We start from the raw sequence: 26,900 nt of genomic DNA, 5'->3' as shown, positions 1-26,900 counted from the left end.
AAACCTAAACCATGCCATGATTTCATGGCACTGACTAGGATCGAGCAGAGCACCAGGACACGGAGATGCTCGGGGCTGCGGCAGGGCAGCATCGGGAGGAAAGGACAGGACAGGACAGGACAGGAGAGGACAGGACAGGACAGGAGAGCACACGGATGCTGTCGCCTCTGGGCTGGTTCGTGCCCGGCAGGGAGCGCGGCCGGTGCCTTTAAGGGGCGGTCGCGGGGCGGTGGCGGCGGCGGGGCCGGGCCGGCCTCGGTCCCCCCCGGCTCCCGGAACTCTCCCGGCGCCGGCCATGGTGCGGATCGTGACCGTGCAGACCAAGCCCTACGGCGACCAGAAGCCGGGCACCAGCGGGCTGCGCAAACGGGTGACGGTGTTCCAGAGCAATGCCAACTACACCGAGAACTTCATCCAGAGCATTCTGGCCACCGTGCCGCCCGCCGAGCGCCAGGACGCCACGCTCGTCGTGGGAGGCGACGGCCGCTTCTACATGAGAGACGCCATCCAGCTCATCGTCCGCATCGCCGCCGCTAACGGGGTAGGAACCGGGATGGGCTCTGGGGCTCCGGGATGGGCTCCGGGATGCGCTCTGGGGGCTGCAGAGGCTCCAGGATGCGGGCCGGGATGCGGTCCGGAGCTCCGGGGTGCGCTCCGGGGCTCCGGGATGCGCTCTGGGGGCTCTGGGGTGCGCTCTAGGATGCGTTCCGGAGGCTCCGGGATGCGCTCCGGGGCTTCGGGATGCGCTCCGGGATGTGCTCTGGGGCTCCGGGATGCGCTCTGGGGTTCCGGGATGCGCTCTGGGATGCACTCTGGAGGCTCCGGGATGCGCTCCGGAGGCTCTGGGATGCACTCTGGAGGCTCCGGGATGCGCTCCGGAGGCTCTGGGATGTGCTCCGGGGGCTCCGGGATGCGCTCCCCGCCCTCCTGCCCGCAGCGCGGCCGCTCAGCTCCGGCGGAAATCGCTGGCACTCGGCGTGTCCGCGGCGTGGAAATAACGCGGGGAGTGACACATGAGCTGGCGGGGCTGGCGTGGGACAGCTCGCTGTCCAGGCGGCAAAACCGCCCCGGCAGCCTCTCCTTGCCTGCGGGAGCGAGTGGACATTGGCCAGGGCGGAGGTATGGAAGCAAACGCGACTTTGCTCTAATTTTTCTTCCTTCTGGCTGTTGGGTTTTCCAGCTAAAACACAAACCAGCGGCACGGCGTGCAGGCGGGGAGGTGTTGGGAGGGAGCAGCGTTCCCTTCCACAGCGCTGGAATCCATCTCACTGCCGGGGGACTCCTCCGTGCCTTCGTCCTGCTCCTGTCACTCGGTGGCCCAAGGGAAGCCCAGCAGGGAATGTGATGTGCTGAAGCTCGGTTTGCAAAGGGAGCATTTCCCCTACATTTACTCTTTTCCAAATGAAAATTATCCCCTTCTCAGCAGCAGCAAACATTCTTTCTCGTTACAAAGGAGAGAGGGGCTGAGGGTGCTGCTTAACCTTATTTCAAATTCCCAGGTGCCTCATTGCCTGTAAATGTCTGACTTCTTAGGAAAAAAAATAATAATTTGGGATTGCTGCCCTTTTAGGGTATAAAGAAGCAAAGAACTGGTTTGGATTCTCTTAAAGCCATGTTGCAATTTGTCTTTTGTGATGTGTGGCAGCTGCTCAACTTTGATTCCATAGCCCAGCATCCCTGGATGCTGTGTGCACCTCTGGAAGTGATGAACAGAGCAGCTTTCCCTGATGGAGAAGCAGCAGGCACTGGTTTGTTTATTTATTTGTTCTGGGCAGGGGTTGGAGTTGGAATATGCAGCATTCCTGCCTGAGTGCACACACAGACAGGATCCCTGTGGATCACTGTCAATAAGCAGAGTGGGAAAGTCGTTCCCTAGGATGAAATGTGAGTTTGTACAGGTTTTTGGATGTGCACCCGGAGCTTGATGGGATGTGGCAGCATTCCAGGCACCGACTTCTCCATCATTCACACTTCAGCTCCATCCCAGCAGCAGAGGCCTGGGGTAGAGCCGTGCTGGGGTCTGATGAGGTGTTTTGGGAAGCGTGGAGGGCCGGGAATGTCTGGGATCCTCCCCTGGATCGTGCAGTCACTCACGTACGTGCAGGGCTGAGCTCTCTGCCAGAGCTGCAGCTGCGGGTCCCAAGGGCTGCCCTTGCCGGCAGGAATTTGCCTTGGAGCATTTTGTCCACCTGAATTCCAAATGCTGGCACAGAATTGGCTGTAAAATCAGAAAATGTTCGGATAAGGCAGGGAAAACAGGAGGTGGAGGAAGGAAATGTGTGGAAGAATGTGTGGGTTAATAAATGAGCAGCAGGTAAAGCCTGCATAAGTAACCAGAGGTACGGTGGGGTGAGCTACAGAGGGCAGAGCCACTGGAAACTTCATTACAAATATGTGCTACATTTTAGCAGCTCTGGCCTAAATAAGTGCAGGAACTACATTGCCAAACTCAAGAGTAGCAAAACTCGCTGGTCTCAAGAAATGAAGTGACTAAAACCAGAGGATGTCTTTAGCAAATGCAAAGCCCTGGTTTAAAAAAAAAAGTTTAAAAAATGATGTGTTTGCCTTGTTTTGGAGTGCTTGAGGGATGCTTGGTTTGTTGGGTAATTGCAAACATCAGTTCCCTGGTGGTTACCACAGTGTAGTTGAGTCTCTTAAAATCCTATTTCTTCATAGTAAATATGAAGTGACTGGAAGTTCCCTGCCCTTCAAAGAGAAGGATGGACAGCTTCATTCATGGTAAGAAAGTGCCCTGCAGAACAGGGACCAGCACATGGAAATTTGTTCCTGCAACTGTGGGTTTGTGCAAGTGCTGGGACTCAAACATCTCCTGATTCCAGCAGCCAGGTGTGGGGACAAAACTCAGTGGCCTCATGCTGAGAAAAGCTGAGTGATTCTAAGAAAACTGCTGGAAAAAAGTGCATTTCTAGTCCTGAGGATTGAGAGATGGTGGATGAATGCTTTAAAATCATGTGGTGGTGAGATCTGGTTGAATGGTGCTCAGACCTGAGGACCACAACCAATGATCTTTAGTTTTACAACATAGAAGGAAAGGATACTAAAATTAGCTTGAATTTTGTCTCCACCTGGAATAGTTAATATGCAACTAAGTATTTATTTTTAAGTAGCAACTGCTCAGTTTGTAGTTATGAGATTAAGGGTTGTTTATCTTATTTTAAAGTTTGCATTTCTGTAAGTAAACTGAAATTAGGATTGTTTGCCATTCCCAGTTGGCATCCAGTGTAGCCTACCAGCTTAGTTTTGGTCTGTGTGCCAGCTTTCCTTAATAGAGTGTGACTCTAATTCCACAAATCAGATCTTCACAGGTCCTGTTGGAGCAACAGAACTGTGGCTGTGCAATACTTTTATGTCAAAAATGACAGAAACTGTAAATTAGGTATGGTCATAGAAGCAGCACCAGGCTGATTCAGTGACATTGTCACCTCTGTTCCCCAAATTCACTGTGCCCTTGGTTCCTTCCTAACTGAACACTTCTCCAAGTGCTGCAAAGTTGCCACACTCAGGCACGTTGCTGGAAGGTGCTTTGAGTGCCAGGCTGTGCCTTGCATGTTAAATAGAGCCTGCTTTTGTTTTATAGCTGCAGGACAAACAGGGATTTTATTAGAAATTCTGCCCTTTCCCCCAGGAAGTTTGGGTTCCTGCCTTGGCTGCTTTAACTTTTCTCCCCCCTCAGTTACCCAGGGAAACCAAGTGTTCAAACCTGTTGCATTTATTTGTCACTTCTTTCTTTTGGTAGCTCCCTTTTTCTTTGTGCTGTTATTCCACAGCTCCCAGACCAGTTCCCACTGAGATCTTCCCTTTGACTAAAAGCTCCTGGGATTGAAATCATCAAAATAAAGTGCTCATAAAGAAAGTTCTCCCAAAAAGCAACCCCTGTGTACCAGGGTTAAATGTGGTGATGCTGGATCCTCCAGGCCTGTAGGAAAAAAACTCAATTTCTGACTTTGTTGTGTTACTGTTTTTCTCAGAGGCAGAAGGGGAAATTGAGATGTGATATCTAAAGTGAGGAAATAAATACCACTTGTAGATATTTCCTGGCTGCAGGTGATGTGGATTTTAGAAGACAGCAGCTCTCACAGCCTCTTTTTACACCAGCTTAGACTCTTTTTGCCTATAAAGTTAATTGGCTTATGTCAGTTTGCAGTGGAAGGTGATTAAGTGGTCAGGTTGTCCAGTTTCAGTGGCCCTTTGGAATTTTAAACTCTGCACTCATGCAACTCCAGCTCAGAGCAAGAGCTAAGGTGCTTTGCAGTTAATCTCTGCAAATCCAGCAGGCAGAGTTGAAATTCATCCTAGCAGGGATTTAGCTGTAATCTCCTGGGACAATGACTGGGCATGAGCACACACCTCAGCTGGGGCTGGGCTGGCAGGGCAGAAATGTCTCCACTTTGTCAGGGCAAAATTTGGGATAGTTTGGGCTGGAGAGCTGCTATCCAGGTGTTAATCCAAATTTCGGCTCACCAGGATTGAGAAATGCATCCTGAGCTGGCCAAAATATTGATTAATGCTTCAGATGAGGAGCTGAAATGTATTTTTAGAAATAAACAGAGCTTAGATATCAGTAAGTTCAAATAATTCTGAAGTAATAAAAGTGTAACATGTACACTTATAGTACATAGTACAAGTTGCAGAGTTACAAAATAAACAGCAGATGTGGTGTAGAGGGCAAACACAGTTGGCAGGATCACCCAGTTATCCAGAAAAACATAATTTCTCGATTTTTAAAATAAGTTTGTTGTAAGTGAAAATCAAGAAATAAAGCCTCACCAGGAGCACAAGTCCTGATCTATGGCACCAGACCTCAGACAGGATCTGGTCAGGGTGTGGGAGATTCCAGCAGGAATGGCTGAGGTCATTCTGTAGGGAAGAAATTCCTCCCTGTGAGGGTGCTGGGGCCCTGGCACAGGTTTTCCAGGGGAGCTGTGGCTGCCCCTGGATCCCTGGAAGTGTCCAAGGCCAGGGTGGACAGAGCTTGGAATCACCTGGGATGGTGGAAGGTGTTTTTTGGGTTCAGGCTGGGGTCAGAAATCCTGGAGCATTGAGGAAATCCTGCTGGAATCCCTCCCCTTTTCCCCGGTGCAGGGGCAGGAGAACAGAGATAAAATGCAGATTTGGTCCTGCTTTGAGGGGCTGACCATTGATCAGAAAGTTTCACAATTCTGGTGGCTGGTGTGTGCTTCCCTGGAAGGGAAGGATCAGCCCCTGCCAGTGGGACAAACCTGGAGCTGGGGATTCATCCCCAGCCCTGCCAGCCCCTGTCTCTGCCATCCAGCTTTTCAGCTGTGGTAGGAGCAGAACAGTCTCTTCATTCTGGAGTGATTCATATGTGAGTGCACTTGTGCTGTTGAGATGGTGCCAAATATCTTTTTTTTTCCCTCTACAGCAACTTCCAAACTCAGATTTTTAATTAATTCTTAAAAGAAACAAAGCATTTTGCAGTGGCAGCAGCACTCCTTGTATGACCAACAACACACTTGCAGTCTATTTATTTTCCTCGGGCTCCATTTTTCCTGGAATTACCAAATGCCAGTCCCAGCAGTGCCCCAGAGTCATCCTCGGCAGAAAGTGCCAGATTTTGGCAGCTGCTCAGCGAGGTTTTCCAGGGCTCTTGGCACCCTCTCATGGCCGATGTGCAGGGACAGCACCATCACTGGAGCTTTCCCAGGGCAGGTTTAAGGGAATGGGATTCTGTCTTAAAGGAGAGTCACAGATGAACTGTTAAAGTAGTTTTATTCCATTTGTTGCCCGGGATTTCAGGCTGAGTGTCCTTTTGACTGAACACAGGAAAGGAGCAGAAGGAGGTGCCTGTCACCAGCTGCTTGCTGTCAAAAATTCCTGCAAAGCTGGAAGAGGAAGCTTGCAGCTAAACACAACCCAATAGAGGGGACATTGACTTTATCTGCCCTCTGAATGGGGACAAGACCTGGGAGAGGAATGGGAATGAAAGGAAAAGAGGAGGAGAGGGCACCCTGGACCTTGGAGAAGCCTGACCCAAGGGTGTAGCAGGAACAGGGAATTATTGTTCAGTTTGGCCTTCCCCCACAATCATTTTTCTTGCCTGAATGCCTAAATATAAAACTGTAGCTTGGGGGAAGGCTGGGTTTGTGTCAGAGGGAGGAGCTGGGAGAATCTGGCCCTAACCTTACCCTGGTCCCAGGCTTGGGGAAGACTCCAGGTGAAGAAGGCTCCATCTCCAAAAAAGATGGCACAACTCTCTCAGGGAGAGGGGATGGGGAGGTACCATGGAGTTAAGCCAAGAAAGGAGCTGTTCTATGAATTTAAGCCCTCTCAGAACAGTCCTGCTTGTCTTTCTATCATTAAAGTCAAAAGCTAGTTAATAATTTTAACTGTTTTTCTGTGTGTGAAGTGCAGGACAGTAAAAGGAGACCTGGCTTAGGAAATATCCCTGTTTGTTCCAGGTTGGCTGTTGAGAGAGGGAGATTCCCTCACCAGCCTCCACCTGCCATGGGGTATTGGAGATCCAGGAAACAGGACCACAAGGAAAAGCTCAGGGCACTGGGGCTGTTTGCTGTAGCAGAGAGGGCACTCAGAGCCTAATGCCAAAGGATTTTTGTAATGAGGAGTTGCCAGGAGGAGGATTATGATCCCTTTGTTTGCTGTGCCAGCAAGGGAGATATCCAGCAGATTGCAGGGAAGCACTTCCAGCTGCAAGGTTAATTTTGCACTGGCAGAAAAAGATCCCAAGAACAAGTTAGACCAACTTCCAGGAGGAGACCTGGGTGTCATTGATCCAGCTGTGGGGAGGGAGCAATGGCCTGAGTGACTTGGAATGATCAATCACCCCAGCAAAGCCTCCCAAATCACAGATGACCTTTCCCCAGTCCCTGCCCCAGTGCAAAGGTGCTCAGCACCCACCTTTGGTGACATTTTGCATCTCTGAATCCTCTGGCAGCCGTGTGATCCCCAGCCCCTGAGCAGTCCTGGCTGGCCAGTTACTGGTGGTTTAGTTTGTCCCAAACTGTGGTGCAGATGTTACAGGAAAACTCTGGGAGCAGGTGAGCACCCCAAGAATGGAGTTGGTGTGGCTGTCCTTGTCCCTGTGCCTTTTATCCTTTATTTTATATTTCATTTAATAGAATGTGCTTCACTTTATGCACATAAACATTGCATGAATGACTCTCCTCCCGTGCTTAATTTAGTTGGATTCCTCTGTCTACTCCACATGCACTGAAATTACACACAAATTCCAAGCCTCCATAGGCTTTTCCCTGCCAGTAAATCCAAGTGTGCAGTCACAGGAGCTGATGGCTGTCCTGTGCCCTCCTTCTGTCACTTAATGCCATGGCATTTCCCGGGGCAGCAAGAAGGGAAAGAGGCCTTTTCCTGCCAGGTGCGATTTTGGGAGTTGGATTTTGAGTTCTGTGCCGCTAGAGGGAAACCTGGGCCTTTGCATGGGAATAAAGAGAGCTGCAAGATGCTGGAATAGTGTGGGTGGATAAAACACAAACCAGTTTTGCTGTGTATCCCAGGCAGTCTCACTGCTGGGATAAAAGTTGTGTTGGTTCACACAAATTATCCAACTCCATTTTAATGTGCTGATGGATGAATCAGGATCTTGGGGACATGGTCAGTGGTGGCCTTGGCAGGGTTGGGGGTTTATCTGGATTATCCCAGAGGGCTTTTCCAACCTTTATGGTTCTGTGATGTCCTTTGGAAGTAAAGATATCAATTCTTGGAGCAATGACAGAATCAGCACCACAGGAAAGAGTCCCCGAGCACCTTCAGAGCTGTCACAATTCAGCTGTGTGTACACATCTCCTTTTTCCTGTTTTTAATAGTGGGACAAACAGAATCATTACCAAGTATCTGTTCTTTAACTGCTCCAGTAATATCTAGAAATCGTTTCCAGCAGCTCAGGCAGAGGACTCTGAGTTTTATTAAAGAGGCTTGGAGGAAATTTTAGAACCATAGAATGGTTTGGCTGAAAAGTGACCCTAAAGCCCACCCTATTCCCATGGGCAGGGACACCTCCCACTATCCCAGGTTGCTCCAAGCCCTGTCCAACCTGGCCTTGGACATTTCCAGGGATGGAGAGTCCACAACCTTCCCTTCTTTCATTTACCTTCCCCATGCTTGGGAAGATGAGGCTTCCCAGCAGTTTCTTGCAATCTGAGTCTCTTCTGTTTGTGTTTAGATGCACTTTTCCCAAGCATTTGTTAATTTTTTGTGGTTTTAATCAGGGTGAGACTTGCTGGGGGTGTTCAGCTGAGGCTGATGAGGTTTTCCAGCCAAAGGCTGACCAGCTGTTCCTGCTGAAATTCTCCCTGTGTTTGAGGGAGCTGCGAGCAGTCAGGTTGTCAGGGCAGGAGTCTCATGAGCAAACGGGAGGTAACAGATCTGTTCCCTTCCATTTTAAGAGTGACCTTTAACTCACCAGACTTTGCAAAATAGCTGCAGCAGGATCCTGCTGGAAGAGCCCCAGTGTGAGGCCGGGCCTGGCATTGCCCTGCAGATCTGGGAAAACGTGGGAGCAGCACATCCCAGCGGGGCTGGGCTGCTCCCACCTCCCTGCCCCGGGGAGATCCACACGGATTGACCCTGCTGGGCTCCATGGGATGGTTGGGAGCAGTGCCTGTGACAACCAGGAGGTGACAGAGAAGACAGGAATCCTTTGCCAGGCTTGCAGTGAGGGACAGCAGCGTGGAATTGTGCCTTCTCCCTGACATTGATCCCCCACCGCAAGTGCGAGGACGCGGCTTCAGTTACAGAAGGTGCAAGGAGCTATTTTTGGGTGTCCAACAGCTCCCCTAAACTCCTGGCTCATAGGTGGGCCATTGCTGTGGCAAGGCTGGGGGTTCATTTTTGGCATATTTGACTTTTTTTTTAAATGCATCCGTGTGAAAAAAGGACATGGAAGACGCTCCCCTGCCTGTGCTGACGGTGCCAACAGCTCCTTACAGCGACCAGAGACCGGGAACCAGCGGCTTACGGAGGAAGACCTTGTACTTTGAATCCAAGCTGAACTATTTGCAGAATTTTATCCAGAGTATATTCTTTTCCATAGACCTAAGAGATCGCCAAGGAGCCTCTCTGGTGGTTGGAGGTGATGGGAGGTACCTCAATAAGTCTGCAGTGGAAGTGATTGTCCAAATGGCTGCTGCCAACGGGGTTGGTAAATGTTAAAGGGCTGAATTCCTGTGGGGTGTGGTTGAGAAATGCAGAAATCCATCAGAAATTAGGCACTGGGAGATTTAATTTCCCCAAAGGCTTTATTCAACTGCTAATAGTGATGTTTTTAAGGCAGATCAGGCGGGGAATACAGAAAATAATGTTTTTTCACTCTAAGTGTTGCAGTTGGGCAGAGAATACACATGGAGAGAAGAAAATAAATTCTGCTGGGGTTTGTGTGTTCTTGTTTTGTGCTTTGACATGCCCCAAGCTGTTGGCACCTGTGGATTTTTCACTTTCCATGAGAATATAAACCCCTGATACTGTTCAGAAATGGAGTAGAGTGGCAAAGGAGAAGAAACAATCATGTTTTGCATTTCTCACCAGGTGTAAGTTGTGGCTGTGGGATAAATGCTCAGGGAGCCTTTGAAAATTGATATGAGATTCAGCAAGTGAGTGACAGCCTTTATAGGGAGCTCAGTTGTGCTGGAATTCTGTGTTTTGGAAGCAGAGCAAGAGGCTTGTGTGTTTGTGGTTCAAGCAATGGGCTTTTGTCTTTGTTTAATTTTGCTTTTTAATAATAAAAGGCTCTGCTGTCTGTCCTGGACCTCTTAGTGCAGAGCAAACTTTGTGCAAAGGGACCTGGATTTTAGGAATTTGTTTGACAAAAAAAACCAGACTAGAACAGTGTAATGGTGAATGGGAGAATACAATGAGATAATTTTATTCATTTATTTTTAAAATCAAACTATTTTCCATATTGGGTGGGGAAAAAAATCTTCAGGCATTGCAAATTCATGTCTTCCTTTGAAATCAGTGTATGGGCTGAGCAGAAGAGCTGGAAAATGTGAACAGAGCCAGGGTTAGGGTGCTTGATACCAGGACAGATCTGCTGGTGAGGCTCTTCTTTACCAGCTCAGACTTTTGTCTCCAGCACTGGGCCCAGGTCTGCCTAAATTTAGGGATTTAGGGATTTTAAAAATTTTCCTCCTCAGTCTGGCTGGTGCCTGTCAGTGTTGTGCTCGTGGTGGCTTGTGCTGCATCTCCTGCACAGAAAGGGCTGCAAGGGTGGGCTGGGGACACGGTGGAACTTCCATGGCCTGGAAAAGCTGTTCCCAGTGTTCCTGGGGGGAGGAGGGGCTGCAGGAGGTCCCTGTGTGCATCCTAATGGGGCTTTCAGTAAAACCAGGGTGGAATTATTGCCTGGATGGTTTTGAAGTGCTGTAACCCAAACTTGCTGCACAAAGTGGGTCTGTTTGGAGAATTCCATGAAAGGTGTTTCTGCAACATTGCAGCCTGAGGTTTTCCCCATAAGAAATCCCACAGACTCAAAAAGGATTAAGTGTAAATCGTTCAGCACATTGTTACACTGAGCAACCTTCCCCAGTGCTTACCACAAAGATTCAGCATTGGATGGGTGAGGAATGGCAGCTGAAAACCTCTGGAAGCCAAGGAGGACCCAAATCACAGAGCAGCTCACACAGAGATGAGTGGTTCTTCCTTTCCTTCCTTGCTGTGGGGAAAAGCTGCAGTTTAGATCAGCAGGGAGGGCAAGGACAGGGGATTTGATGTGTTCATCCAACTCTCCTGCAGCTGCTGCCTGCTTTGGCAGGGAAAAACCCTCGGTTTTCCTCCCTCTGCAGCATTCCTGGGGCACTGAGGCACAGGGGTGCTGCAGAACGTGACCCTCAGAGGGAAACTGGGGAGCAGGAGGGGAAGTTTTGGAGAGGAACTTCCTGCAGGTCCTGTGAATTCTCAGGGAAACTGAAGGAACAAGGTTTGGAGGCCAGAATAAAGGACAGGGTGTGTCTGAAAATGGGGGAAAAGCCAGCCCTGTGGAGGTTGGGCTGCTTCAAATGAAACGTGAGGTGCAATAAATGAGAGATCAGTGTGTGGGAAACGTGAGGTGCAATAAATGATCAGTGTGTGGGAAACGTGAGGTGCAATAAATGATCAGTGTGTGGGCACAGTGAGGTGAAATAAATGATCAGTGTGTGGGCACAGTGAGGGCTCCAATGTGAGCTGGTGTGAGCAGCTGGAGGCAAGGCCTCACTTTGGGTTTGTAAAGTGCTTTTCCACATTTCTGCTGTTATTTGCTAGGGGTGCAGCTCTGCCAGCAGCTGGGCTGTGCCAGCTGGACCATGCAATAACTGATGGGCAGCGAGGCTGGGGCTTAGCACCTGGCAGTGCCAGGGGCCAGGAATCACAGCCATGCCATGCCCTTGGCTCAGCACCCACCACAGCCTGGGAATGCTCCTCTTGATTCCTGCTTCAGCTTGTGATTGAATGAAATCCCTCCTCTTTTCCCACTCTGTTCTTGGTCCTCAGCTGCTGCAGAGGAGTCTGGTGTGGTTCTTAAATCCTGTCACCTCATTTGGGGGCTGTAGGAAGGAGTGTGTTCTTCCAGGGAATTATCCACCTCCTGCTTTCTTGCCTGCATTCTGATGTTGGTGCATTGCTCAGCACATTGCTCTGGATCCAGTCTCAGGGACATCCCTGAATTGATGGGAAGGAGGTGTGCTGCCTGCTGTGAGGAAAAATCTACAGCTGCTCCCAGGATGTTCAAGTTTTGTGTTCTTCTGGCTTCTCTCTGCCCCATTGTGTGTTTTGAAGGCAAATTTTGAGACCACAGCCAGAGGGAATGCTGTTTTATTTGTGGTGTGGAATGCCTGTGGAGAGCTCAGCCCTGCAGTACATCCATGTGCAGCATTGATGGAGGAAAATGCTACAACACAGGGGGCTGGATGCACCATGGGGAGCTTTGGCAGGAGCAGGGCTGTGCTTTGTAGGTGTAGAAGAAGAGATTATAGGCAATCTGATAAGCTGCAGTTGTACTAATTACCAAAGAAGAGAAACAGCCTTGCCCTTAATGAGTTGTGACTAATAAAGATAAGTGTGATAAAAGGGGTGGGTTGGCTGCTCAGAGAGGACCCTCGAGGAAGAGACCCTCGAGGAGCTCAGAGGAAGAAGAAACAATCCAGAGAGACACAGAGAAGGATGAAACAAGGAAAGAGATTTGCTGCAGTAAACGATGTGCTGTGAGGTCAGTCTGGGTCCGATGGAGCCTGCAGTCATAGCTGAGCTGGGTCAAAGCTGTCTCAGAGTCTGCAAACCAATATTTACAGTCAGAGTCCAGCAGGAAACAGGCAGCAGTGAGTCTGCAGCTGGACCCTACAGTAGGAGCTTGCTGTAGTCAGAGTGAGGATGGCAAGGCTGTAAAGAAGAATAAACCAGGACTTTTCTCATGCTGTTAAACGCGAGTCTGAGTCTTGGCTCATTTCCACCCCTAACAACGCATCTGCTGTGCCAGTGCTTTGCTGGCAGAGTTCGGGGCTCGGGCTGGCTTTGGGATTTGCCCTGACAGAGTTTGTTCTGCTCGTCCCCTCTCAGATCGGGCGCTTGGTGATCGGGCAGAACGGGATCCTGTCCACGCCGGCCGTGTCGTGCATCATCCGCAAGATCAAAGCCATCGGGGGCATCATCCTCACTGCCAGCCACAACCCCGGCGGGCCCAGCGGGGACTTCGGCATCAAATTCAACATTGCCAATGGAGGTCAGGCCAGTCTGCTGTGGTTTTATTGCTCTGATGGGCGAGATTTATTGTGGGCACGCACGTTCACAGAGCTAGGGAATTCCAGCTTGGGAATTCTTCTCAGGAATGGATTTCTCCTGACTCTCAGCTCCATTGCCAGGCTGACAAGCTGACTGCAGCTTCAGTTAGGGAGTGATAACTTGGTGACAAACAGAGTGGAATTCATCATCAACATTAACCCCTGGTGTCTTTGCCGTGTCCAATGAGCTCCTGTCCTGTCCTGGCTGCACTGACACACTTTAAATCCGGGCTGTGTGTACAATAAATTGGCCTTTTTTCCCCAAAGAGCTCCGTGGGTGTTGCTGTCCTTTCTCTTTTCAGCCCAGTAACCACAATTTATCTTCTTTTTCTGCCAGGGTTGGGATTACATGTGTGCATTTCTTGTTCAGACTCAGTTGTTTATTAATTCTTGTCTGTATTACAAGCTGTGAGTTCTACAGCACTTCAAGTTAACAAGCTAAAAATGGAGATGTATCTCCCTCTCTACAAGGCTTTTTAAGGATAAATTATCCAATTAGGAAATGACATCTAATTTTTTTTAAAACTTTTAAATAACTAACCACCCGTGGCCCACAATGCAGAATTTTCTATCCAATTACAAAATAACATCCAAACCCGTGAAGAAGAAGGACAAACCTCCACCCTAAAATCTCCATCTTGCTTTCTATATATTACTATATTCTAAAACCTTAAATTCTAACTTTTGCCTCATGTGATATTACACACTTTTATTTAAACTACACACCCATAATCCCAGTTTTATCACTCAATTTTGGAAGCTTTCCCCACAGCCTCAGGTCAGAAGCAGTGTTCTCCTGGGGGTCAGTGCCTGTGAGCACAGAAAATCTCAAATTCTCAGTGACCAGGGTTCCAACACTCTTATTGTTATTTATTTCTTGTGTCCACTCCAGAATCCAAATTCCTGTTCCTATCCCAGGAATCAGAGCCTTGAGCTGTGGATGATCTGCTCCCCTCATTCCCTGGTGTTCTTCTCCCAGCCAAGTTTTTTCTGAATTCCTGAAGTTCCTTCTTTTTGCAGATGGATTCTTTAACATCTTCCCCTTGCCCATTTCATTTTGCAGGTCCTGCTCCTGAAGCCATCACAGATAAAATTTTTCAGATCAGCAAGAAAATTGAGGAATATGCAATCTGCCCAGACCTCCAGGTGGATTTGGGCACCATTGGGAAGCAGCAGTTTGACCTGGAGAACAAATTTAAGCCATTTACAGGTAAATGAATGTTTTTCCTCTTGGCAAGGTGAGGAATTGTGGTGTTTCTGTGGCCATTCTGACCTCTGCTTCTCATCTGTTGCATAATCCCAGTGAGGACATTGCTCCTGGCATTTATTTATTTATTTGTTGATTTTGATTTATATAATTTTTTGTCCTACAGAAGTTTCTACTTCAGTAGCAAAATCTTAATCTATTAAACTTCCCTAAAATCAAAGGCTGTTTTTTTCTGCAAGGCAAACATGTATGTAAAAACAGAAAAAATGCAGTTAAAGTTAATATTCCTAATTAAAAATTAGAGCTTAATCTTTCAACTGATTTTTTTTTTCCATGGTTTCACATATAAAAGTTGTCACTGTGAGTGGAAAAGCTGTTACATTTCACATGTGACTTTTGCCAGCTAGCCCTGAAATATGAAAATAAATCTTAAAAATACTTTTTTAAAACACTGCAAGTATTTTTTATCATCTCCTGGTGCTTGTAATTAACAAAGAAATAAAATAAAAATAATAAAAGCTGGTGTTTCTCTCAGTCCCCATTTCTTTGTAGTGGGATTTTTAAGCTGTATTTTGTTTTTATGTTGGCTGCAAAGGTGCAAACTTTTTGAATTATTAAGTTCACACTTCCCATTGACTTTGGTGGAAATTAAAGATCTGATTTTATATACATATTTTTAAATTTAACTGAAGTGGGATTGAGCCCTCTTGAAGAAAGTCCAGGGAGCCTTAAGTGGGAACAGAGTTTACCTTAAGGATTTTGTTGGTCCACTTGTGACCTGATTAGCAGTGTAATTAAAGTCCTAATTTAGCCCCATTATTCCTATTCTGATTCTCTGGGATGTTCAAGGTCTTTGTGCTGAGCCCTGACCCTTTGCTCTGAGGACTCTGAGCACAGCTACAGGACTTGGTTATCCCAATTCCAGCCTGGGAGGGTTGATCCCTGTCTCCTCCTCTTTTCCAGTGGAAATTGTGGACTCTGTGGAAGCCTATGCCAACATGCTGAGGAATATCTTTGACTTCAATGCCTTGAAGGAGCTGCTGTCAGGGAAGAACCAGCTCAAGATTCGAATTGATGCCATGCATGGGGGTAAAAAAAGGCTCTGTGGGCTCAGGTGTCCTTGGGGATTTGTCACCTACTTCAGACAGAAAGATTTTCTCTAGAATTTGTATTGCAAGCTTGGGGGTTGGTTTGTAACATAGTGGATTTTTCTTTTTGGGAGCAAACTTCTAATGTCTTGTGTTATTTTCTTTTGTCCAGTGTTGTGTTTTGGGGGTTGGAATGAGCTCATCTTTAAGGTCCCTTCCAACCCAAACCATTCTAGGATTCTGTGAAATGTTTCATGCAATCCTGAAATGGACCTCAAAGTTCATCCAGTTCCAGCCCTGCCATGGGCAGGGACACCTCCCACTAGCCCAGCTTGCCCCAAGCCCTGTCCAGCTTGGCCTGGGACACTTGCAGGGATGGGATGGATTTTGATGTGAGCTCCTAAACCACAAAGCACCTACAGGGAGCCAAAGTGAGCAGCCTGAGGTGGCTGCTGCCATGGCTGGTGCACAGCTCCCTCAAGGCTGAGCCATCTCCTCTCTGTTCTGCTGAGACAGTTGTGGGCCCTTATGTGAAGAAGATCCTGTGTGAGGAGCTGGGAGCCCCAGCAAATTCAGCTGTGAACTGCACCCCCCTGGAGGATTTTGGGGGCCACCACCCTGACCCCAACCTGACCTATGCTGCTGACCTGGTGCAGACCATGAAGACAGGGGAGTACGACTTTGGAGCTGCCTTTGATGGAGATGGGGTAAAGGAACTGCTCTGAATTCCCTTTTTTCCCCTCTAACCAGCTCTGGGGACTGAGCTCAGTGCAGCTTTCCTCTCCCTCTCTCCTCTGTAATCATGAACCACTGGCTGCAGTTTGTCACCACAGAAATAATTGGATGCTGTGTCAATAAGCCCAAACTGTATTTAAATAACTTTAAAAAAAAATATCAGCAGGGAGGTAAAACGCTATGGAGGTTCAGCTGTGTAACTTCTTCAAAGCTCTGTGTTCATTCCAGCAAATCTCTGGGAATTGTTGGATTTATGGGCTGGGCCCTGGGCTGAGCAGGGAGCTGAGCTGTGCCTGTGCTTGTGAGAGCCCAAAGAGGGATGCAGGACTCGAGCCTGGCTCTTTAAATGTATCCAAATGATACAGCAATTTATTTATTCTTTAAAATGCTGTTTATTGTATCCAAATGATGCAGCAATTCACGGGTCATGGGTGACAAGAGCTCAGCCCCCAGCCCTGTCACCTCAGCCGTGGGTTTGTCTGAAACCATTTCTGGTTCTGGTTACAATGCATTAAATACTTTTCTTTGCTGAACATCCTAATGCATGACAACCAATCAATACTTTTGCTATTACCCATAGCCCATCATAACTACCAACATTACCATATTCATGTTATTAGTTTCCAATCACAGAAGGTCAGTGTGTTACAGTTTAAGCTAGAAGTTGTTTTTAAGTTTTCTTGCAGTGGAAAATTCTGAGATCTTTTTTCTACTTGCAACATTGGCTTTCTTGTTTGACTGTGAAAATCTTTTTGCTCGGTAAAAACATCTTTTGTTTGAGGTGGATTTATCCTTTGCTCTGAGCTATAAAAACCCTTTACAACTCGCTTACTAGTTATCCAGTCAGACTGGCTCAGCAATTCTTTTATATTAAAACTTGCTTTCAGTTCTATTCCTTCTTCACATTCTACATTCAAAGCTCTTTCTGTTATACAAACATACCTGTGAGAGTTTCCTGTCAAATCCTCATCCTTCCCAAAACATTTTCTGTGTCACCCCCCCCCAGGATCGTAACATGATTTTGGGCAAGCACGGATTCTTTGTGAACCCCTCGGACTCGGTGGCCGTGATCGCTGCCAACATCCTGAGCATCCCGTACTTCCAGCAGACCGGGGTGCGGGGCTTCGCCCGGAGCATGCCCACCAGCGGGGCCCTGGACAGGTAACGCCCCCGGGGGAGGGGACAGGCCAGGTGATGGCCCTGCCCTGCCATTTCAGCCCCTCCAGCCTCTGAGGGTTCACGGGTTCAGCCCTGCCTGGGGAACGTGGCGTGTTGGAGCCCTAAAGCTTTGGAACTTTCTGTGCTTTCTGACACTGACCCCCAAGGGAAACACTGCTTTTGATTTGAGGCTTTGGAGAAGGCTTCAAGTTTGAGTGATGGAGTTAAAATCATGGATGTGTAGTGAATAGAAGTGTGTTAATTCACATGGTGAAGGGTTTAGAATGTGGGATTTATGGAATACAGTAATAGGTATGGGACAAGATGGAGGTTCATGGGCATTGGCTCTTCTTTCTTCTTGCTCCCTCTTCATAATTTCATGTAGTAGATTTTGGTTGGATAGAAAGTGCTGCAGTGTGGGTCACAGGTGTTTGGTCATGGGGTCAAAAGTATAAATAATATTGATGTTTTTAATGGGATAGTTAGGCTTTAAAAGACCTTGTAACTAGCAAGGCACATCTCCATTTTTTCACTTTTACCTTGTTAGCTGGAAGTGCTGCAGAACTCACTGTAACAAAGATAAGAATTAATAAACAACTGAGTCAGAACAAGAAAATCTCTCTGGTGCATTCAATCCTGACTCTGAGTGAAGGCAGAGGAAAAAAGAAGAGCCACAAATATAAATAAAGCCACTAATAATGGCAGAGCTGAGCTGAGCTCTTGGCTGCCCTACAGATAAGCCCAAACAAATGGCTCTCCTCACCCTTCTTTTCCTTAAATTTGATAGTGATCCTTTGTTGGTGAAATGCTTTGAGATCTCAGCTTAAAATTGCTTTGAAGAGCTGTGTGTTTGTATCTGTTCTGTAAATGCACATCCCACCCATGTCCCAGATACCACACTGGGATGAAATAGAGGGATTGTACCAAAGCAGTGCCATTCCTTGCCTTCAGTGGCACCCCAGGAGAGCTGCTGATCCCATTTCCCCTGGGAGAATCCAGGGATGTGACTTGACCTTCTTACCTTGACAGGGTGGCCCAGGCTACAAAAATTGCTTTGTATGAGACTCCAACAGGCTGGAAGTTCTTTGGAAACCTGATGGATGCAAACAAACTGTCTCTGTGTGGAGAGGAAAGCTTTGGGACTGGTAAGTCAGCATTCCCAATATCACCCACGATGGTGGTGTTCCTTCTCTTAGTTGTTTGTTCTTTAGAGCTTAGGATTTATCTTTTATCTGCAATCGTTAATACTTGTAAAATATTAAAATATAAAAAAAGGCTTGGAGGAATTAGTGTGGAAATGAACACAATGCTCAAGGTTTTGGGAGGTGGGAGCTCCTCCTCCTGCAGTTCTCCAGGAAGGCACGTGGAGACAGGCAGGAAGTTTGGGGGCCTCTTTGGTAGCCTGGTCACTGAATCTGTGGGGATTAAATGCAGTGCTAAATGTATTTTTCAACCCTTGGTGGCCAGGAAAACCTTCTCAATGTTTTCCTTTCTGGAAAGAAATACGATTTGGAGCATGGAGTTTTATTGGGGAAGGTTTCAGGTCACTATTAAATCTCTGAGCTTAATAGGCCCCTCATTTTCCTGTTCTGAAAACAAGGTATGATTTATAAAGTTTAAATTAACACTTGCCTTTGAACAGTCTCAGTGACTTACTGAGAAACAAAGTGAACATCACAAGGAATTTACTGGGGGTGTGCAGGGAAGTTGGGGGGAGCAGGATTTGCTCCAGGTCAGAGCAGGGTGCTCAGGACAGGCAGGATTTCAGCATTCCCAGGAGGTCTCTGCATTCCCTGAGATCTCCCTGTGGTTTTGTGTCCTGCCTCTGAAAATGGGACCTTCCCTGCAGGCAGGGCCCTGAATCAGCACCTGACTCCTGCACAAAGGCTGAGTTTCATCTGAATTCTCCCTGAGATGTTTTTCCTGTTCTCTAAGCATCTCTGAGGGAATTTCTCACTCAAACCTTGTGTGGTTTCATTCCACCACCCCAGAAAAACCTTTTAGCTTGTGTGTGGGTACCTTAAACCCCCAGATACCTGGAGTGAAGTGCTTTGAGGAGCTGCAATGCACAGCTTGACAGGAAAGGATTACCCCAGCTTTCCTGTGGCTGGGAAAAATGGGATCACAGCTCTGGGGGAGAGCAGGTTGCTGTGGGGCTGAGCAGTCTCCAGGGACAATATTTTTGCTGTCAGATATTACTCTGATATGTGGGACTGGGATTTGGCTGGGGGTTGGAAGGAAAGGTGAATTTCAAAGAACCTGGTATCTCTGTAGAGAAATTTTGAAGTAAATAATGAGTAAAGAAAGATTCTGGAGTTTTGCCCTGAGCGATTTCAGCATGTGCTGAGTTTATATCCTTGGCTAATGAGAGGGCACTGATGCTTCAGGAGATAAATAAAACCAAATTCCTGGAGCTGTTGATGGGAGATGATCTCAAATGAACAGTTCTCCAAAACTGTTTCCATCTTTGTATGAGCAACAAGCTGAGTTTGTCTCCATCCCCCAGCAGTTTGGGACTGCCTCCCAAACCAAAGTGATTCCAGTGGCAGCAGGGGCTGAGAGAGAGGTTTGGGATTTTGGCCAGGCAGCAGCACAGCCCAGTGGTGGGAGCTGAAGCAGTTTGGGGAAACAGATTGGGAAAGGGCCCAGGAGTGTTGGACTCCCCTACAATGCAAAGGGGTTTGCCCATGTGGAAAATGCACTTAGGAAGGAAAAAGGAATGAAAAGGGGTGAGGAGGGTTGGTTGATAGGAAGTTAATGGGGAGTTATTTGGAGCTGGACAGAATGGGAGTGGTGGAGAGAGGTGAAGGAGCAGCCAAAAGACCCAGTAAAAATTGAAACAAACTGTGAGGCAGTGGGACTGGAGTCCAGCAGCAATTCGAGTAATGTGACATGACAGAATTCCTGCTTGCTTCCTTGGGTATTTTATTCCAGCAATAAGCTGATACATCACATGGGACTGGTGATTATTTAGCATTCCTCTCCATCACCTCTGCCCAGTTCTCTCCACTGTGAGGGTCTGTGGGGATAATTTATGGCCACGTCCACAACAGTGGGATCTGTGCAAAGCACCACGTAACCCCTGCCCTGCCCCCAGCCCTTTCCCAGAGGATTCCCACTCTGGCACTCCTTCAGAGGCTGGCATGGCAGCTCTGGGGTGCTCCTGGGATTTCTTTAATACCTGTCTGGAGGTTTTCCAGAGTGGGAAGGAATAAACTTTGCATCTGTGGGGCACAGGGTCAAACTGGCATGCCAGAGGCACCGAGTGTGGGCTGGGGGTGTTCTGGGCCATCTGATCCCATTTCATTTGGGGCTTGTGTAAGGTCCAGCATCTCTCAGGTTTCTCAAGGGGTCAGTGCTGTGTCATCCCACTGTGCTTCCAGGGCAAGGCTGGGCTGGCTCTGGCTGATTCCTGCTCTCCTTGCAGTGCCAGCTTTGGGGGAATCCACCATGAGAGGCAAAGGGCACAAACTGAGGCCCAGGAAATTGCACCTGAACATGAGGAAGAATTTCCTTACTGTGTGGGACAGACTGCCCAGAGAGCTGTGCAGTCTCCCTCACTGGAGACAGTCAAAAATCTGGATGCAGTCCTTGGCCCAGAGATGGCCCTGCCTGAGCAGGGAGCTTGGACCAGATGTCCCACTGTGGTCCCTTCCACCCTGAGCCATCCTGGGATTCTGTGAATCTTTCTTTAGCCAACAGGGGGGCTTTTCCAGCCCCCAGTGAGAGCAGGCTGGAGGCTCTCCTGCTCTCTGCAGGTGGATGGGGCCTCTCCTTGCCCTGCTGTTGCCAGCCCCATGGCTGCTGCTCCCTGCCCTGCTGCTCCTCTCCCCATTCCGGGGTGATTTTGGGACTGTTGGGGTTTGGTTCCCCAGGAGGGCTGACATTCCCCTTGGTGCTGGGCCAGGAGATGATCCCAGGGTGCTCCTTGGCAGACAGGACACAACAGCTGCTGAGGAGTTTCTTCTCCTGTTGTTCTCCTTCCCAAGCTGCTCCTTTGCATTTGCCTTTTGTTTTCTATTTGATGTCTTTTTTACCATGCACTCCCTGTTCCTTCCTTGGGAACAGAGTTAAGGATGTGTGAACAATGAGTGTGTGTGTGTTAAAAGATGCCAAGCATTTTATTTGAGCTGGAGCTGCAGCAGATGAGATCCTGACCCATTTTAACAGGGACGGAGCTCTGGAAATGCTTCCCACTTGTGAGCTGTGCCAGGGGATGGGGGAGAGGAGACAAGGTGGGGAGTGTGGTGTGAGAGGAGTGGGAATTGTGTCTGTGCTGTGGCTCCACAGGCTCTGATCACATCCGAGAGAAGGACGGGCTGTGGGCAGTGCTGGCCTGGCTCTCCATCCTGGCCGCCCGCAAGCAGAGCGTGGAGGACATCATGAAGGAGCACTGGCAGAAATATGGCAGGAACTTCTTCACCAGGTGGGGAAAGTGCTCCTGACACCTCCCTTTGCCTTGGCTTTTAGCTTTTATGTTTTTTCAGATTCTTGCTGCTTGGTGTGTAACTCTGAAACTTCATGTTAGGTGTTAGTAAGGTCTCTTCACAAGGGAGTGACAAAACAATTCCTTTCTAGCTGGAGAATCAAAGAAAACTGGTGCCCAAAAATCATAAACAACAGTGAGAGAAAGGGGGCAAGCCAGGGGACTGAGACTTCATAACCTGGGGCTGTGGGTGGATAATTAACCCCAAGATGTAGATGAATCAAAACTTATAAAAGTGCAAAACTCGTGCCCAGGATCCACTTTGGATTTGATTTGGGTGCAGCCTCATCCAGGCTCTTGCACTGCCCAAGGTGAATTCTTTTAATAAATTCCTATTTTATTCCTTTTGCTCTGCCTAGTCTCTGGTCCCTGTCCCAGCTCAGCCTTTCCAGGCATCACCATTCCCTGTCCTGGGTCACAGCAGAGCCCTGATGGCACTGCTGTGTCACCATGGGGTTGTTCCTGTCGTTCCATTCCTGTTAGTCCTGCAGTAATTTAAAACTCTCTGAGCACTTGGGGTGCCATGAAATGGGGATTCACCACAACCCTTTGTGGTGTGCAGTTTTGGGTTGTTACTCCAGACAAAAATCTGGGTACCAAAGTCTGGACATTTTATATGTGCAAAACACCCTTTTTTCCTTTTAATTGAGATTTTTCCTTCAAGAGTAATTTTTGCCATGGGATCATACTCTTGAGACCCCACATCACAAGTTGATTTGTGATATTTTCAGTGACAGCAGCATCTCATAGAATTGATGCCCAGCCCTATAGCTGTTATTTAACTGGTTGAGTTGCTGTCCAGTCCTCAAATACTCAAATTTAAGCTGCAGTAGACATGGAAGATGGTTAGGCAAGGAATGGGAACCAGCCTGCACACAAGCAGAGGTGGGAACACTGTGAAAGCATTAGGCAGAAATCTTTCAGCTTGGAAGATCTACATGAAAATTCCATCTCAAATTGCCAAGTGAAAGAATTTGCCTTTCCTTTTTTCTTCTTCCCCCCCCCCCCACCCCCTCACTGCAAAGCCAGCACACATCTGAGGCATGGAAAGCTGGGGGAAAATGCCAAAGTCTGGGATAAAAAGGCAGCCTTTTAGCACAGGAATTATGTGTGCATGGCATGCTGAGTGCAGGCTCAGGCAGCAAACAGAGCAGCACAAATCCCACTGGCAGCAGGAACACGGATCTGGGATCCTGGAGAGGGCTCCAGCCACTCCCTGCTGCCTCTCCTACCCAGGCAGGGACATCAAAGCTGGCACTGAGTGTTTTCCTGGTGCAGTCACAGCTGCAGTTTGCTGGGAGGATGCACTGAGGGTGTTCACAGTAACCATGGGGGTGCTGTGGGCAGAACTGCAGGAAATCCTTGGCAGTCAGTTGGATCTTGGCCCTGGCCCTCGGTGTGTGATGCTCAGTGTGAGACAGCACTTGGTGCTTTCATCCCCTGGCACCAGATCTGGGACAAGCTGTGCTGTATCCCCAGGATCTGTGTGCCTGTGGCTGTGGTGCACACGGCTCCTCCTCTCTTTTCACAGAATCCCACACTGCCTTGGCTTGGGGGGGCACCTTAAAGCCCATCCAGTGCCACCCCCTGCCACGGGCAGGGACACCTTCCACTGTCCCAGGCTGCTCCAAGCCCTGCCCAAGCTGGATAGGGGATCCAGGGCAGTGTGTTCTGGTGCTTCTGTGTGCCTTGTCTGCCTGTCCTCCCCTCCAGGGTGGGAGCAGAGAACACCCCCAGAGCTCGAGAAGGGCATCCCAAACCATCAGAGCCCATTGCATCCTCCCCTCCCTAACCCCTGGGTGTGCTGCTGGCTGCAGGTATGACTATGAGGAGGTGGATGCAGATGCTGCCAACAAGATGATGAAGGATTTGGAGACGATGATGTTCGACCGCTCCTTCGTGGGGAAGCAGCTGTCGAGTGGGGACAAATCCTACACGGTGGAGAAAGCTGACAACTTCGAGTACAACGACCCTGTGGATGGCAGTGTCTCCAGGAACCAGGTGGGCACAGAACTGGGCGTGTTTTCCCCATGTCCTGTCTCCATGAAGAGCAGTGGGAATGCTGTCAGTCCGTGGCTCTTGTTTCAAGTTCTCCAGCGCGGGTTAGGACAATGAATCCCTTTAGGAGCGGGGAGAGCTTCACACAGCAGCTTTCTGTGGCTCATTGAAGAGGAGGGATGGTGCAGGTGCTGGGAATCATGGAAAACCCCTTGGCTACCCACAAACACAGAGCTGAGAGCCTCTTCCCTCCCGTGTCGAGCAGGGTTTGAGGCTCATCTTCTCCGACGGCTCCCGCATCATCTTCCGCCTGAGCGGCACCGGCAGCGCGGGCGCCACCGTGCGCCTCTACATCGACAGCTACGAGAAGGATGCTCAGAAAATCAACCAAGATCCACAGGTGGGCTCTGCACCTCAGTGCTGCCACTGCTGCCTGCCCCCGCTGAGCTCTTCCTTAGCATTGCTTTGCTCGGAGCTGCGTGGAGGCGCCAGGAATTTGGGGATCTTTCATCCCAGTGTAAATAGGATTATTTAAAAAAAAGCTCAGCGTGGAGCGAGTATTCTGGGAATCCCTCATAGATGCTTCTGCCACAGCATAGGTTTTCTGTGCCTGCTTTAAAAAAAATCAATGGGATCACAGGATGCACCTGTAGTTAAGGTGAGACTGCACTGTTCTGTACTGAGTTAGGTAAATTTTCTGCAACATCATTTACAAATGTTACTGAGCTCTTGTAGGCACTGGAGGAGAAGAATCCTCCTCTTGTATTTATGTTTAGCCTGAATATCAGGAAAGAGTTTTTCACCCAGAAAATGGCTGGACATTGAACAGGTTCCCCAGTGAATGGGCACAGCCCCGAGCCAGAGCTCCAGGAGTGTTTGGACAATGCTCCCAGGGACAGGGGGGGATTGTTGGGGTGCCAGCTGGATTCCATGATCCTTGAGGATCCTTCCAACTCAGGATATTCTCTGATTCTCTATTCCCCAGCAAACACTGTGGGCTCTTTGTGCCTAACCTACTGTGCCATAATTGACAAAAAGACTGAAAATCCTCCATTCTGAGAGGTGGGAGAAACTTGGGAATTACCTGTGCTGATGTGGAGTTTGGGATACAGCACAGGGAGGATCCCACTGGAGCTTGGGGTTTTCTCTGAGCTCTGCATCCCTGTCACTGATCCCAGAGCTCAGGCTGTGAGCCCAGAGCAGCCTTTGGTCAGGAGAGCTGAGCTTTGGGTGTCCTGGATGCTGAGGGATGCAGTGTGACAAGGCTGCATGTGCTGCTCTGCAGTCCTGAGCCCTCTCTTTCCTCCCTGCAGGTGATGCTGGCACCTCTCATTTCCATTGCACTGAAACTTTCCCAGCTGCACGAAAGGACCGGCCGTTCTGGGCCCACCGTCATCACATAGAGCTGCAGCGTGCCCTGGGCCAGGCTGAGCCCCTCCCTGTGTCAAATCGTCCCTAAAACAGGAATATTGATTTTATCTCTGTATTTAAGAACACTGTTTTGCTGCTAAGGATAGCCAATAAACCCCAGCCCTCAGCACCCCTTGTCCCCTCTGCTGCCTCTCTTTGTCCCCAGCGCTGTTGGTGGGTTGGGTGTGGTGCTCCTTACACAACTTTTGGGGCAGTACGTGGACTCCTGGCTTTTCCTTAAACAAAAGGCTCTAGGAATAACAGAAACACTGAATTCTTCAATAATTCACAGGGGCTTTTTACTATCTTGGAAACTTTCCTGGGAAAGAAGCACAAATACTTTATCCCGGTTTGGATGAGCTTGTTTGCATGAATGTGGACAGTAAGAGCCTTGGAATAATCAGATTTGCAGGCATTAATGTGCAATATCTTATCCAAGGGCACAGAGAGGGTCACTTTGGAGACAGCTGTAGCTTGGTTTGATGTTAGGGCTGTGCAGCTGCACCTTCCTGCTCTTTTCCTGGAATACTCACATTAGTGGGATGAGTTTAGGTCCTGTCCCCTCTTGGTTTGCTTGCCTTTGTCACCCAAATCCTGCAATCCCCATGTCCCATCTCACCTTCTGTCCAGGGCAGAAATTTAGGCTGGGTCCCTGAGCAGACCTGAGGGAGCAGCTCTATTATCCAGGAATGTGGAACATCCCACACTCATCCCAGCCTGCCAGCACCACTTCCAAGGGAGACTGGATGTGCTGACAAAAGGCTTTTTATGTCACCTGTGCACAGCTGAGGGGTCTCTGCTGCTCCATCTGCACTGACAGTTCTGCTTGGAGAGCTGCTCTGCTGTGGGTTGGATAAAAACCCTCAAAAACCAGATGCAAACAAGTCTAAAAGCTGAGGTAGGACCCAGGAAGAGCCTGAAGCTGGCAGAGCTGTGTTTTCCACACTGTGCCCTGGGCAGGATTGTTCCAGAGGTTTCCCTCAGGGCTGGCAGCAGAGCACTAAACCAGGAAGTTGGGATTAGTGGGGGAAAACCAATTTGGCTGCTCTAATTTGCCTTTCAAGCATTGTGTGAACAAGTGACCCTGGAGTTTATGGTTGGCCTCTTGTTAAAGCAGGTCAGTCCTGGGTTCCTCCTAATGGAACTGTGAGTGTTTTTCAGTCAAACTCTGCTAAAAGCTGTGCTCTGCCCCTCCTGGTGCTAACAGCTTGCTGGTGACACACAGCTTTCCTCTCCTGGGGCTCCCAACTTCTTTCAGCACCTTCAGAATGAGAGGCAAAGTTTCCTGTGCTCTCATGGCTTTATCTGGGCTCAGTTCCTCCAGCTCTTCCTTCCCACCACAACTACAGGAGCTGCAAAGTCGAGCCCAAACTGATCTCCCTGTGACAATTTGTGCCTGTGCAGCCCTGGCCTCTCTGCCTCATGGGATTTGGAGTTTTGTGCCATGGGGAAATGTCCTTAAAACTCCCTGGCAGGACCATGGAACCAGGTGAGGATTGGGCTCCTCTCTGATAGTGGCAACTTGACAAGAGGAAATTGCAAGGGAGGTTTAGGTTGGATATTTGGGAAAATTTCTTCCCTAAAAGGGCTGTCCAGCCCTGGCACAGCTGCCCAGGGCAGTGCTGAGTCCCCATCCCTGGAGGGGTTGAATGTGGCACTTGGGGGACATGGTTTAGTGGTGGGATTTGCAGTGCTGGGGAACAGTCAGACTCAGTGGTCTGAGAGGGCTTTTCCTGCCTAAATGATTGTGTGATTCTGTGGCTGCTGGCCAGAGATCCCTCTTGGGGAAGCCTGGCTGGATTTGCCTGCTGGGTCACTGAGCAGGATGCAGCTCTTGGCAGCTGCCCCAGTGCCAGCACACCCCTGACTGCACAGCACATGCAGGGAAAGTGGCTGTGCTTCAGGACAGCTGGTGCAGCTCCAGGTATGGGGGACTCCTGGGTTAGTCCTGGTTTTCTCAGGAAATCCACTTTTACCCCTGGGCTGGATCCTGGTGGATCCCTCCCAGGTCAGGGACAAGGGGAGCAAGGTCAGTCCTGCAGCACTCGATGGGCTGC

General features: G+C 48.9%; 1 protein-coding gene across 1 annotated transcript; it reads left to right on the top strand.

The window, feature by feature from the left end:
- The first annotated feature begins 240 nt into the window (after nt 1-240).
- Nucleotides 241-24,973, top strand: PGM1 (phosphoglucomutase 1). Its single transcript, XM_014870513.2, has 11 exons — nt 241-541; nt 12,541-12,703; nt 13,825-13,971; nt 14,932-15,057; nt 15,573-15,763; nt 16,798-16,952; nt 17,979-18,094; nt 21,240-21,375; nt 23,253-23,436; nt 23,699-23,833; nt 24,747-24,973. Exons 1-11 carry the CDS (start codon nt 296-298, stop codon nt 24,834-24,836), a joined length of 1,689 nt encoding a protein of 562 aa, XP_014725999.1. The 5' UTR covers nt 241-295; the 3' UTR covers nt 24,837-24,973.
- Nucleotides 24,974-26,900: the final 1,927 nt, after the last annotated feature.

The sequence above is a fragment of the Sturnus vulgaris genome, chromosome 9, assembly GCF_052056855.1.
Source record: "Sturnus vulgaris isolate bStuVul1 chromosome 9, bStuVul1.hap1, whole genome shotgun sequence".
Lineage (NCBI taxonomy): Eukaryota > Metazoa > Chordata > Aves > Passeriformes > Sturnidae > Sturnus > Sturnus vulgaris.
This window is presented reverse-complemented; position numbering and strand designations above follow the sequence as displayed.